At 50.9% G+C, this 10,812-nt stretch overlaps 1 protein-coding gene across 3 annotated transcripts; it reads right to left on the bottom strand.

The window, feature by feature from the left end:
• Positions 1 to 2,374: 2,374 nt before the first annotated feature.
• On the bottom strand, positions 2,375 to 10,385 carry EFS (embryonal Fyn-associated substrate). 3 transcript variants are annotated; one of them, XM_004389912.1, is made up of 6 exons: positions 10,368 to 10,385; positions 6,111 to 6,389; positions 5,724 to 5,864; positions 4,905 to 5,603; positions 4,528 to 4,611; positions 2,375 to 2,809 (listed from the first exon to the last, which is right to left on the bottom strand). In XM_004389912.1, exons 1-6 carry the CDS (start codon positions 10,383 to 10,385, stop codon positions 2,375 to 2,377), a joined length of 1,656 nt encoding a protein of 551 aa, XP_004389969.1. The 3 variants fall into 3 exon arrangements, with proteins under 3 accessions (XP_004389969.1, XP_004389971.1, XP_004389970.1); XM_004389914.1 differs by lacking the exon at positions 6,111 to 6,389 and having other exon boundaries at positions 4,905 to 5,270; positions 5,487 to 5,603; XM_004389913.1 differs by lacking the exon at positions 6,111 to 6,389.
• Positions 10,386 to 10,812: the final 427 nt, after the last annotated feature.

The raw sequence follows: 10,812 nt of genomic DNA, 5'->3' as shown, positions 1-10,812 counted from the left end.
CAGCTCAAGCATCTTTGTTTCAGGGAAGTCTTCCCTAACCCATAGAATTGCTACTCAAATTTTAGTTCACAGAGCAAGAGTATCTGTATTACCTAGAAGCTTGTAAGAAATTTAGAATCTTAGGCCTCACCCAGACCCACTGAATCAGAATCTGCATTTTAACAAGATCCCCAGGTGTATATATGTGGACATTGGAGACACGTTTCTCTAAGGGACTTGATGCCTGATAGACACTTTATTCTCTAATTCCAGGTAAGTGCTGGAAAGAAGTGCTCTGTTAGTTGCCTGGAATTCCATTCCCTCCTCTCTCCACCAAACCATGTATTTAATGTCTCAGAATTTTCCAAATTTGGGGAAACTCTTTCTTTCTAATGCAGCAAGCACCCTTTCCCCCACTTCTGTTCCCCCAGCTCATTTCGGCATCTCTTCAGAATTTACTACCATGCAACGTTCCTTGGGGATTAATTTGCCTGTGTCCTTGTCTTTGTCCTGGAAAAATAATCCCTTAACTTTTTGTAGTGCTAGGCTCTTCACATGTATTATCTTGTTAGGTTCTCACAACCCTGTGAGACATTTCTGATCATCCTCACCTTAAAGATGAAACTGCGACTCAGAGGGACTGACATGATTACCACAGACACATAGGTACATGGCAGATTAGAGACCCAGACTCTATATAAGTTTAGACTTAATCTCTTTAGATTCTTTCTGGAAGATGACGGGGTATGGCCCCTATTATAAGTCTTCAACTCATAGAAGTGAATTTTGGGGGCCCAAGAATCTGGAAATGAGTTTCCCTTTGAGAGTGAAATGAGAAAGAAGGAACCAACAATGGACAAGGCAAATGTGTAGGTGTCTCAAGAGACTAAGATTGTGATTGAAATTCAGAATGCTTCCAATACAATCATTGTGCCAGGATATCATCTTGGGAAAGTAGAACTGAAGCCAATAGATCTGTGGCTCAGACTTCTTCCTCCTTGGTAATATGACTGGAGTGATCCCCCTCCCCCTCCACTGATTTCACCAAAGTGAGACTAGGTGACAAAGTGGACTATAGACTTCCAACATACTGGATTCGCCTGCCACCTCAGCAACTCTAAAAGATGGTTTGTCTAAAAGCATGGTCACAGGAAACCTGGGGAGCTCAGGGGCTAGACTGTCTTGGGGCTACCTAAGGGAGACGGTACCCAGGCTGGCCAGTAGCACTTTATTGGCCAGAGCTGTCCTATGGTGCAAAGCTGAAGACAGGCCTTTAATTGGGGTGACCACTCCAAGATGGCACCTTTTGAGGCTATGCTGTGGCCAACCTCTCTTGTCTGCACCTCTCTAATGACGTGGTTTAGGTCTTAGAGGAAGGCCCCTAAGTCAATGTCTGCCTTCCTGGAATGCTAGTCATCAGGTTCTTCTTGGTTCTCTCACCGTCCAGGTCTCAGCTCAGATATTACCTCCCAATCATCCTATCTAAAGTCTCCTTCACTGTCCTCTCCTCCCCAATCTAGTCTCTTCACATCACCCTATTTATGTCCATCACCAGCAATTGTCAAATCTGTGGTAGGTTCATTTTTTTATTTACTTATTTTAGTTGATTCATTCATGTTTGTCTCATTCCTACTAGAATGGTACACTCACAATGTACCTTCAGAATTGTGCCTGGCACATCATCGGAGCCGAGTATTTGTTGAATGAATGGTTGAAGAAACAAGCAAAAATTTTCCCCAAACCCTAAAGGCACTCTGCTCATACTGTGTACCTCACAAGTATGGCCAAGGGGTGCCCCCAGGCTCCCAAAAAGCAGAGCCAGTGAATCAGACAGCAGGGTTTATTGAGGTGCACACCCAGTTCCTGAGGCCCAGCCTTCTCCGGCCTTCTGAGGGAGGAGGCCTCTTCCAGACAGTCACATTCCAGGTCAATGTTCTGCATCCCCACTCTCAGCAGAGTGAGGCGCTGATGGTCTGGGGCCAAGAAATATAAGCAAGAGAGGGGGGTCTGTGTGATCCTGGGTTTTTGCCACCTGATTCTCTGTGGGGCTAAACTTCTGGAGGTGGGTGGCAGTGCAGTGGCCAGGAAACATCCGCCCCAGGCTGAGGAGAGGAGGAGCGTTTGGTTCCTCCCTGCCCCCTGAGGGCCTGGTGCCTGCCCCTGACAAAGCAGGAAGAATATTAAATATAAATAATTTATACAAAATGGCTTGTACAAAAAGCTGTGGGTTGGGAGAAGAGATGCCTCTCTGAGAGGCAGAAATGATTGGAAGAGGCAATAAGAGCAAAAAGATACCTACACCCCTTCTAGTCCTTGAAACAGAGCCCTCCAGCCACCAGGGTCTGGTGGGTGACTACGGCAGGCAGGGGAGAGGCAGAGACACGCCCAGGGACCTTCAGGGGGCCAGGCTGGTAAGCAGGGTGGAGAATTGCAGGGCCCGCCCCACCAGCTCTGCCACACACTGTGCCATCTCTTGGGCGGCAGGGCCGGATGGGTAGCCCAGTGCGGCCCCTTTGACAGCCAGCACGGTGGCCCGCAACGCCTGGCCCAGCGCTGTGCCTGCAGCCCCGACCTGTGCTCGCAGAGGGTCTGAGGCTGCCAGCCGGTCTAGAGCATCTCTGACAAACACCAGGCGGTGAGCTGCCACCACCACCTGCTTGCCGTGGGGCACGAACAGGTTAGGGGGCTGATTGGCCCGGGTGCTGGCCATCAGGGCTGCCACGGCCGCCTGCAGCGCTGAGTAGTGGCTCTGGCACTGCCCTGCGTAGAAATGCAGGAGCTGTAGGTCTCTGGCAGGCAGAACCAGCGGCTCTCCTGGGGACTGTGCATCCTGAGGGGTGAGAGGGGTGGTCAGTGGGAAGGCTCCCATTAGCACCACTTGGTGGGTTGCTCGCTGTCCTGCCTTTCTTCTTCCCTCCCTTTATTCTTCATTCCTTCTTTTCTTCCTGCATGCAATCCCTTTAGCTCTTACCTCTGCCCATCAGAAAATTTAGATTCTCATAGAGAGGACAGTGAAAAACTCAGACTTGATGTCAGATAGATCTGAATTCAAACAACCTCAGACTTGACTTCAGACGAGTCTCTGACCTTTTCTGTTTCCTTATCTCTAGAATGGGGATTCTAGCACTGCACTGTCCAATATAAATAAAATGAGAGCCACACATGTAATTTTAAATTTTCTAGTAGTCACATTAAGTAAAAAGAAACTGGTGACATAAATTTTAATAATATATGTTATCTAACCAAAAATATAAAAAAGGTATCATTTCAATATTTGATCAATAGAAAAATTATTAATGATATGTTTTATTTTTTATACTAAGTCTTCAAAAGTCTGGTGTGCATTTTATATTAACAGCACATTTCAATTCAAACTGAGTGTCCAATAGCCACATGTGGCTAGTGGCTACCGGACTTAATAGTGCAGTGGTACCTACCTCATAAGGCTGCAATGAATATTACTTGGGGTAATATATAGAAAGAGCTTAGAACAGTGCCTTGAATACTGTAAGCACCATATGAATATTAACTATGACTTTTTTTGGGGGGGGCTTTAAAGAACAGGAATTAAGTTTTTCACAGTTCAGGAAGCTAGAAGTCTGAATTCAGGGCATTGGCTCTAGGGGTTGGTCCTTTTCTTTTTTAAATATTGTAGTAAATATGTATATAATAGAGCCCGGGTGGCGCAGTGGTTAAGAGCATGGCTACTAACCAGAAGGTTGGCAGTTCGAATCTACCAGCTGCTCCTTGGAAACTCGATGGGGCAGTTCTACTCTGTCCTATAGGGTCGCTATGAGTCAGAATTGACTTGACAGCAACGAGTATGTATATAACAAAACATTTGCCATTTTAACATTTTTTTATATGTACAATTTACTGACATTACTTAGGTTCATCGTGTTGTGCAACCATTACCACTATCTGTTTCCAAATTTTTCAGTCACACGTAACGGAAGAAACTCAGTGCCCCTTAAGGAACGGTGCCCCTCCCCCTCCTTCCAGGCCTTGGTAACCACTAATAAACTAACTATGATTATTATTAATGTTGATGCATGTAATATGCCTAGCACAGGGTCTAGCACTTGATAAATGCCTGATAAATGGTAGCTATTATAATTGACAATTTTAGACAGGGTCTAGGAAACCACCTCACTTTCCAGAGAGATTAAGTGACAGCTTCAGAGCCCTGGTTTCTTAGTGGTGCAGCTGGGATTAGGACCCAGGTCTCTTAGGAACCCAGGAATTCCCAGTTGGAAGGAGCCTTAGAAGTCGCTCAGCCCAGCTCTGACCCATACTCTTTCTGCTCCCCTGGCTGCCTGGCTTTCTGACTCCTCTCCAGCAAATTCTTTCCCAGCTTTCTGAATTCCTGACATCCTCTTCCAAGTTCCAGCTCCTTCCTACTGAGTTCTAACTCCTCTCTGTCTGTCCCCTCTCATCCCCATCCTAATCCATTTCCATTCATGGTTTAGTTAAGAATTCTCCTTCTCCCAAATTCCTGTTCCCCCTTCCCTAGACCCCCTTCTCTCAAACCACCCCCACCAAGGTTACCTGCTGCTCTGGCAGCTCCCTCTCCAGCAGTTCAGGATCCCCTGGGAAATCCGGGTGCCTAGATCCCTGAGCTTTATCCATGCCCTGCAGGAGGGGATCCAGGTCTCAGCACAGGGGTCATGGCCTCAGTGGCCTTTTTGCCCCTCCCTGAGTCCCGTTCCTTCTGGGGACTCCTGTGTCAGAGGGCTGAGGGGCAGGAGGGTGACACTGGTACAAGTGGTGTGGCCAAGTACTGGGGTCCCAGGCCTCAGGGTGGAGGGCTAGGGCAGGGAGGAAAGAAGGAAGAGGAGGGCTTGGGGTCTGTGCCCCAGGCCTCTTTCCTCCTCTTCCTGGTTGTCCTGGGGTGTTCCAGGTGGGGCTGGCCCAGAGGTGCTCACCTTCAGGTGGACGTAGTCATACTCCTCTGCCATTGGGATGCCCTCATACTCATTGTGGTGGCCCTCTGGATCATCCTCCACATGTCCGCCCTCTGGATCCCCTTCAGCCTTGGGGGCCCCACAGCCAGGCAGGTGGGGCGGGGGCGGCGGGAGAGGCCGGTCCTGGATGCTGCCCTTTCGGTCTGGGGCAGGAGAGGGTCTGGGTGCCTCCAGGACAGGCAGGGCAGGCAGAGGGCGGCGGGACAGGCTCTCAGCTGAGGGCAGCCAAGGCCTGTGTAGGGGTAGGGGGCTCCTGGCCAAAACCAGGGGCAGAGTGTCCAGGTCATTGGAGGCTGAGGCTCCTAGGGGCTCCGGGGAAGGGGGTTCCTCTGGCCCCAGCATGGGCACATCGTAGATGCCCTCATCAGGGCCCCCACCCTCCCCCTCTGCCACCAGTTCCTCGGGGGCTTCGTACAGATTGAGCAGGGCTGACGCTCGTTTCAGGTTGGAGGGGGCAGCATAGAGGGGGGGCCCTGGTTCCCGGCCTCCCTCCCACTCCAGATCTGCCGGTGGCTTCAGGGTCAGAGGCACATCATAGGGAGCTTCATCTTCTCCAGGACGCTGTGGGGCCATCTGGGCCAGAGGGCGGGAAAAGGAGGCAGGGGAGTCATAGGGGCCAGTGGAGGGAACCCGGAAGGTAGTTGGGGGCACGTCATAGACCTGGAGAGAGGGAAGAGTTGTTATCCTTCAGGCTCAGTGATGGACCCTCCCCGGGGGCCCCCATTTGCTCCCCATCCACATACACACGGGTCTCCAGGCCCAGGTGGCCCCTGCCCTCACCTCTAAAGTGTTTCCAGGGGCAGCCAGCTGGATCCCACTGCCCCTGGGGATCTTGTAGATGGGGTCAAAGGAAGGCGGGCAGGGTCCAGCCAGAGGTCTGGAGGTGGGACAGGGCCGAGCTGGGGGTGGCACCACATACACCTGGGGATCAAGATAGGTGGGTGGGTCAGGAGGAGTGAGGGGGCCAGGGAACCAGATAATGTCTGGCTTGAAGGAGCTTAGAGGCCTTCCAACCCCCTCCCTGTATTGATGGGGAAGCAGGGCCCAGGAAGGGCTGGTCTCAGCTCCACACAGCACAGTCAGTGAAGAGCTAAGGCAACCTGCCCCACCTCACTGCAGGCCCCAGAGGAAGGGCACAGGGCTGAGTCTGGGCTCTCCAGCTCTCACCTCCTGGTCCTTATTGCCATGTTCTGGGGCTGGATATGGTGAGCCAGGCAGAGATAGGGGCACCTGGGAGATGCTGGGCTTGGGTGCTGGGCCAGTGGGAAGGAGCTTTACTCTGTTGGCAGGCACGATGCCCTGCTGGCCATGCAGGGAGCAGAGGCACCAGCCATCCAGCCCGCCTGCACCCTCCTGCTGCAGGACCCGTAGAACGTCCCCTCGGCGGAAGGACAGCTCCTGGGGGGACTCAGCAGTGTTGTCGTAGAGTGCCCGGGCCAGCTGGGCCTGGTGGGTGAGGTGGGAGTGAGGAAGGGTCTTCACACAGGTACCAGGTCATGTCACCTCCTACTCAGAACCCTTCAGAGCTCCCTGTTTCCCTTAGGCTAAAAATCTGAACTCCTGGTTCATCTCTTCCTCATTGGGCCTGCCTTGTCTCTAGCTTCACCTCCTACAGTCTCCCTCTTCCTTTCTGTTCATTAAACTAGACAAACTTCTGCCTCAGGGCCTTTGTACTTGCTGTTCCCTCTACCCCAGATGCTCTTCCCCTGACTTCTTATCTTACTGGCCCTTTTTTATCCTTCAGTTTGGCTTAAATGTCTCCTTCTCAAAGAGGCCTTTTCTTCATCCCCTCCTCCAGCCTCCAATGTGTGTCTACCTCCACACATTGTTTCCATAATAATTCTGTATACTGTTTGTCTATTTATTTTATTATCAATTTCTTCCTTATACTATAAGCCCTGTGAGAACAGGAGCTGCTATATTCCTAGCACCTGCAGTAGGTCCTGGCTCACAATCGGTCCTCAATAAATATGCTTTGAACGAATTTCCTCCAAAGCCTTGTGTGTGTGCTAGGAAGTCCCGCTAAGGTTTTCCACAGAATCTTATTTTACCTTCCCTCAGCTGTTGCCTCCCCACAAGCAAAAGGTTAGATGAAACAGTTGAAGAGATTCCCCCACCCTATGCAAATGGCAGAAGCCCAGGCTAGACAGGGTGCCTAAGCATAATAATGAAGAAAACAGAAAACAAAGCAATTGTTTTGTTCTCAGTCTGAGCAAACCTCTGAAGAGGCTGAGGTTACCGTGGAGAAAAGTGTGTACACTCTAGTGTGTGTGTGTAGACGCCGGCTGGCAGACCAAGACAAACATTTATTAGCCTGTGTCTTGTCTATCGGGTGGGTCCATCAGGGGCCATATGCTCAAGTAATAAGACACAAATGTTTCTGTTGTTTTTAGTTGCTGTTGAGTCAATCTGACTCATAGCGACCCCATGTGTTATAAAGTACCATGCGTTATAAAGTAGAACTGCTCCGTAGGATTTCTTGGCTGTAATCGTAGCAGAAGCAGATCACCAGGCCTATGTTCTGTGGTACCACTGGCTGGGTTTGAACCACCAACCTTTATGTTAGCAGTCTAGCACAAATCATTTGCACCACCTAGGGACCTTTTAATAAGTCACAGATGTTGTGTGCCGTTGAGTAGATTCCGACTCATAGCGACCCTACAGGACAGAGAGAGAACTGCCCCATAGGGTTCCCTAGGCTATAGTCTTTACTGGAGAAGATTACCAGATCTTTTCTCCCACAGGGTGGCTAGTGGGTTCAAACTGCTGATCTTTCAGTTAGCAGCTGAGTGCTCTAAACATTACACAACCAGGGCTCCTTAAGTCACAGATACTGAGTGCTAATTATGTGTCCAGACATTGTGTATGTCTTTACACTAATTATCTCATTTAATCCTCACAACAACCTTATGAGGGAGGGGCTGTCATTATTTCCACTCTGGAAAGGAAACTGGAACAGAGAGGTTGGTACGTTGCCCAATGATGCACAGTTGGTGGAGCACGAGTTGAACCCCAGGCTGTTTGAGTCCAGAGCCTGCACTCTTATTAGTCACTTGCTTTACTGCCTCTCCACAACCACAGATGTACAGAACCACTTTTGTTTTCTTTTTTAAATTAGTTAACAGCGGTTGAGTTGAGAGTCCATGACTCAAACATGAGTCAAGAGCATATGGAGGCTTCATTATGGCCAGTTTCCCTTTGCTAGTAACCCTTCACAATGTTTGGTTCCAGGATATCCTTTGGTACAATCAAGCTTAAAACACTCAAAATGCCAAATTACCTGTGCCACTTAAGTTATGATTGTTAAGTGACCACATCTGCTGGCAGGGCCCCAGCCAGTGGTGGCTTATGCAGCAGTGGTAGAGAGCAGGTAGTTCAAGACTACTGACCAGGTAATCCATGTGTGCTGACCAAGTCAGTAAAAAATGTCAAGCTCAAGACCTCAGGCAGGCTGCATTTGGCCATCAGGCCCTGGGGAGAAGGATGCCCTGTTTTTCCAGTATGAGGGCAAGTGCCTCTTGGCAGGTGTTTCCCTCTGTGGAGAGGTTGTCCAGCCCTTCATGGCTGGGTGATTTTAACAACAAACTAACTCCTCCTCTTGCCTGATTCCAAACTCATCAAACCATTTTCTGATTATATTTTGGCTTCTAAAGGATATTGTCCCACAGAATGAAAACATGCAAACTAGATGACATAGATTTCTGGTTAGCTCAGCACGTTTCTTTCTAACTGTAAATTATAAACTGGTGTTTTAGATCTAGCCGGGGCGGGGGGGTGGGGGGTGGGCATTAAGAGTATGCTTCCGGAGGCAGGCAGACCTGGATTTGAATCCTGGCTCTGTCGCTTTCTAGCTGGGTGAAAATTTGGGCAGGCTGTTTAGGCTTTCCGAGCCTCAGTTTCCTAATTTGTAAAACTGGGATAATAATACTACTACCCCCACAGGGTTTGTTGTGAGGTTGTGGGTGAGATAATGCATCAAAAACCCACGAGAAAGCTTAGCATAGTGCCAGGTGTAGTAAATGCTCAATAAATATTAGCTGTTGTTAGGATTCTGAGAGTTTGATTAGCATAAGTCATCTCCCTGGGCCTCCTCACTTCTGAGCAAAAGAAAAAAAAACTACCTCCTAGGACTACAAAGCTGACCAGCTGGCTCCCAAGCCAGCATCTTTAAGTCAGAGTGCCCCCACTATTTTTAAGACCTCCGGCTCGGAGCTCAGGTCTTCTCACCATCACACAGATTGAGGAACTAAAAGGAGTTTGGTCTGAGAAGGAGCCAAACTCAAACTTAGCAGGCCCCCTCCAGGGATATGGGAAGATGGTGGATGGCTGTTTCTCTTCCCAGTTTCACAATCCTCCTTCCCAGAGTCCCCATGCAGAGGGGGCCAGAACACAGGTGGTAGCCTCACTTTGCTTGGATTCAGGCTACAGAGAGCACAGGACAGAAAGCAGAGGTGGGGCTGTGAGGCACTCCTCCTTGTTAGGTTGGAATTCCATCCAATGGGGTCAAACCGCCCAGGCTTGCAATTTCAGGAAATTCTGAATCCACCCAGCAGCTCCTCAGGAGAAAGACCTGGCCATCTGCTTCTGTAAAGATTACAGCCAAGAAAATCCTATGGGGCAGTTATACTCTGTCACATGGGGTCGCTATGAGTCAAAATTGACTCAATAGCACCTAACAATGATGACAATAACAATGGGCAGAGTTACCGATAGACTGATGATGGGTGTGGCCCACCTCTGCTCTACCCCCTTCTCAAGGGCCCAGCTGACTTGTGAGGGAATGGTTGGCTTAATGGGGGTGGCCATGGACCATGTGTTCTTTGGGAGGCCTCCTCCCACTGTCCCATCCTGCCAGCTGTCTCCTCTCTTTGTCCCCAGTCCCCGGAAAATGGCCTGAGGCTGGCTGACATCACCTCCCCTCCTCCCTCTAGTTTCTCTTTCTTTTGCCAGATCTTCCTTCTTTGCTCCATTTCCTCCATCCCTCCTCTAGAAATGGGCCTCTAAGAGTCCTTTGGCCTCTCACATTTTCCCTGCACTACCACTTCGTTTCAGCCCCCTCCCAACCTTTTACCAGCCTCCCAATCATAAGCCCCTACCGACCACAAGTGGCCATCTGTTCCCGCCCAGAAAAGAGCAGATAAGGCTCCGGCTACACTTGCCCCCTCCCCTCGCTCCAGTAGCAGCCTTCAGAAAGAAGAAAGAGGAGAACCGGGGTGGGGGGGGCGGACAACCCTGAACCCGGAGGAGCGCAGGTGATGAGAAGTGAGAGGGAGAGGGAAACAAAAGTGAGAGGAGGGGACACAACCTCCTGGCGAAGAAAGGGACCAAGAAGAGAGACAAAGAGGGCAGAAATAAAAGTGACAGAAGTGCATGGCAGGTTGTGGAGGTCGCTGCCCGGCAGGCTCCTCCTACTGATGGACTCACCGACGTGGCTATGGCCATGGCCTCCGCCGTGGCCCGCTCCAGGCCAGGCTCGGTTTCGCCTACTTCAGCAGCGGTTGCCCGGCACCATGGTCTACCGCCTCCAGGAGAGGAGGCGGCCCCCGGCTGCGGCGCCTGAGTCGTGGCCTCCTCCGAAGTTGGAGGAGAAAGAAAACCCACAAAACTCTCCAAATGGGAGGCAGCCTGGCCAGCAGGAGGAGGAGCAGCGGGCCGGGCCGGGGCGTCGCTGCGGGACCTCATCCAAGGGCGCGCGCTTTGTACGGTCCCCGCGGCCTCCCGAGGGCCACCAGGCTGGCAAGGCCCCCGGGCCTGACTGCCCTAGGCCGCGGAGGCTCCCCGGGCCCGCATGGGCCTAAAGCTCCCTTCCAGGGCCCGGGCCGGCGAGGAGGCGGGAGCTGGGGCTGTGCTCGACGCCTCTCCAGGCCGC

The sequence above is a fragment of the Trichechus manatus genome, unplaced genomic scaffold (genome assembly GCF_000243295.1).
Source record: "Trichechus manatus latirostris isolate Lorelei unplaced genomic scaffold, TriManLat1.0 scaffold00268, whole genome shotgun sequence".
In the NCBI taxonomy this organism is placed as follows: Eukaryota; Metazoa; Chordata; class Mammalia; order Sirenia; family Trichechidae; genus Trichechus; species Trichechus manatus.
The sequence above is the reverse complement of the archived record's forward strand: the minus strand, read 5'-3'. Positions and strand labels throughout refer to the sequence as shown.

What these genes read in the sequence shown, in the direction of transcription:
- EFS (XM_004389912.1), bottom strand. An exon ending in ATGGCAATAAGGACCAGGAG is followed by an intron (nt 5,865 to 6,110) that starts GTGAGAGCTGGA and finishes CTTGATCCCCAG; the next exon opens with GTGTATGTGGTGCCACCCCC. An exon ending in CCCCTGGAAACACTTTAGAG is followed by an intron (nt 5,604 to 5,723) that starts GTGAGGGCAGGG and finishes CCCTCTCTCCAG; the next exon opens with GTCTATGACGTGCCCCCAAC.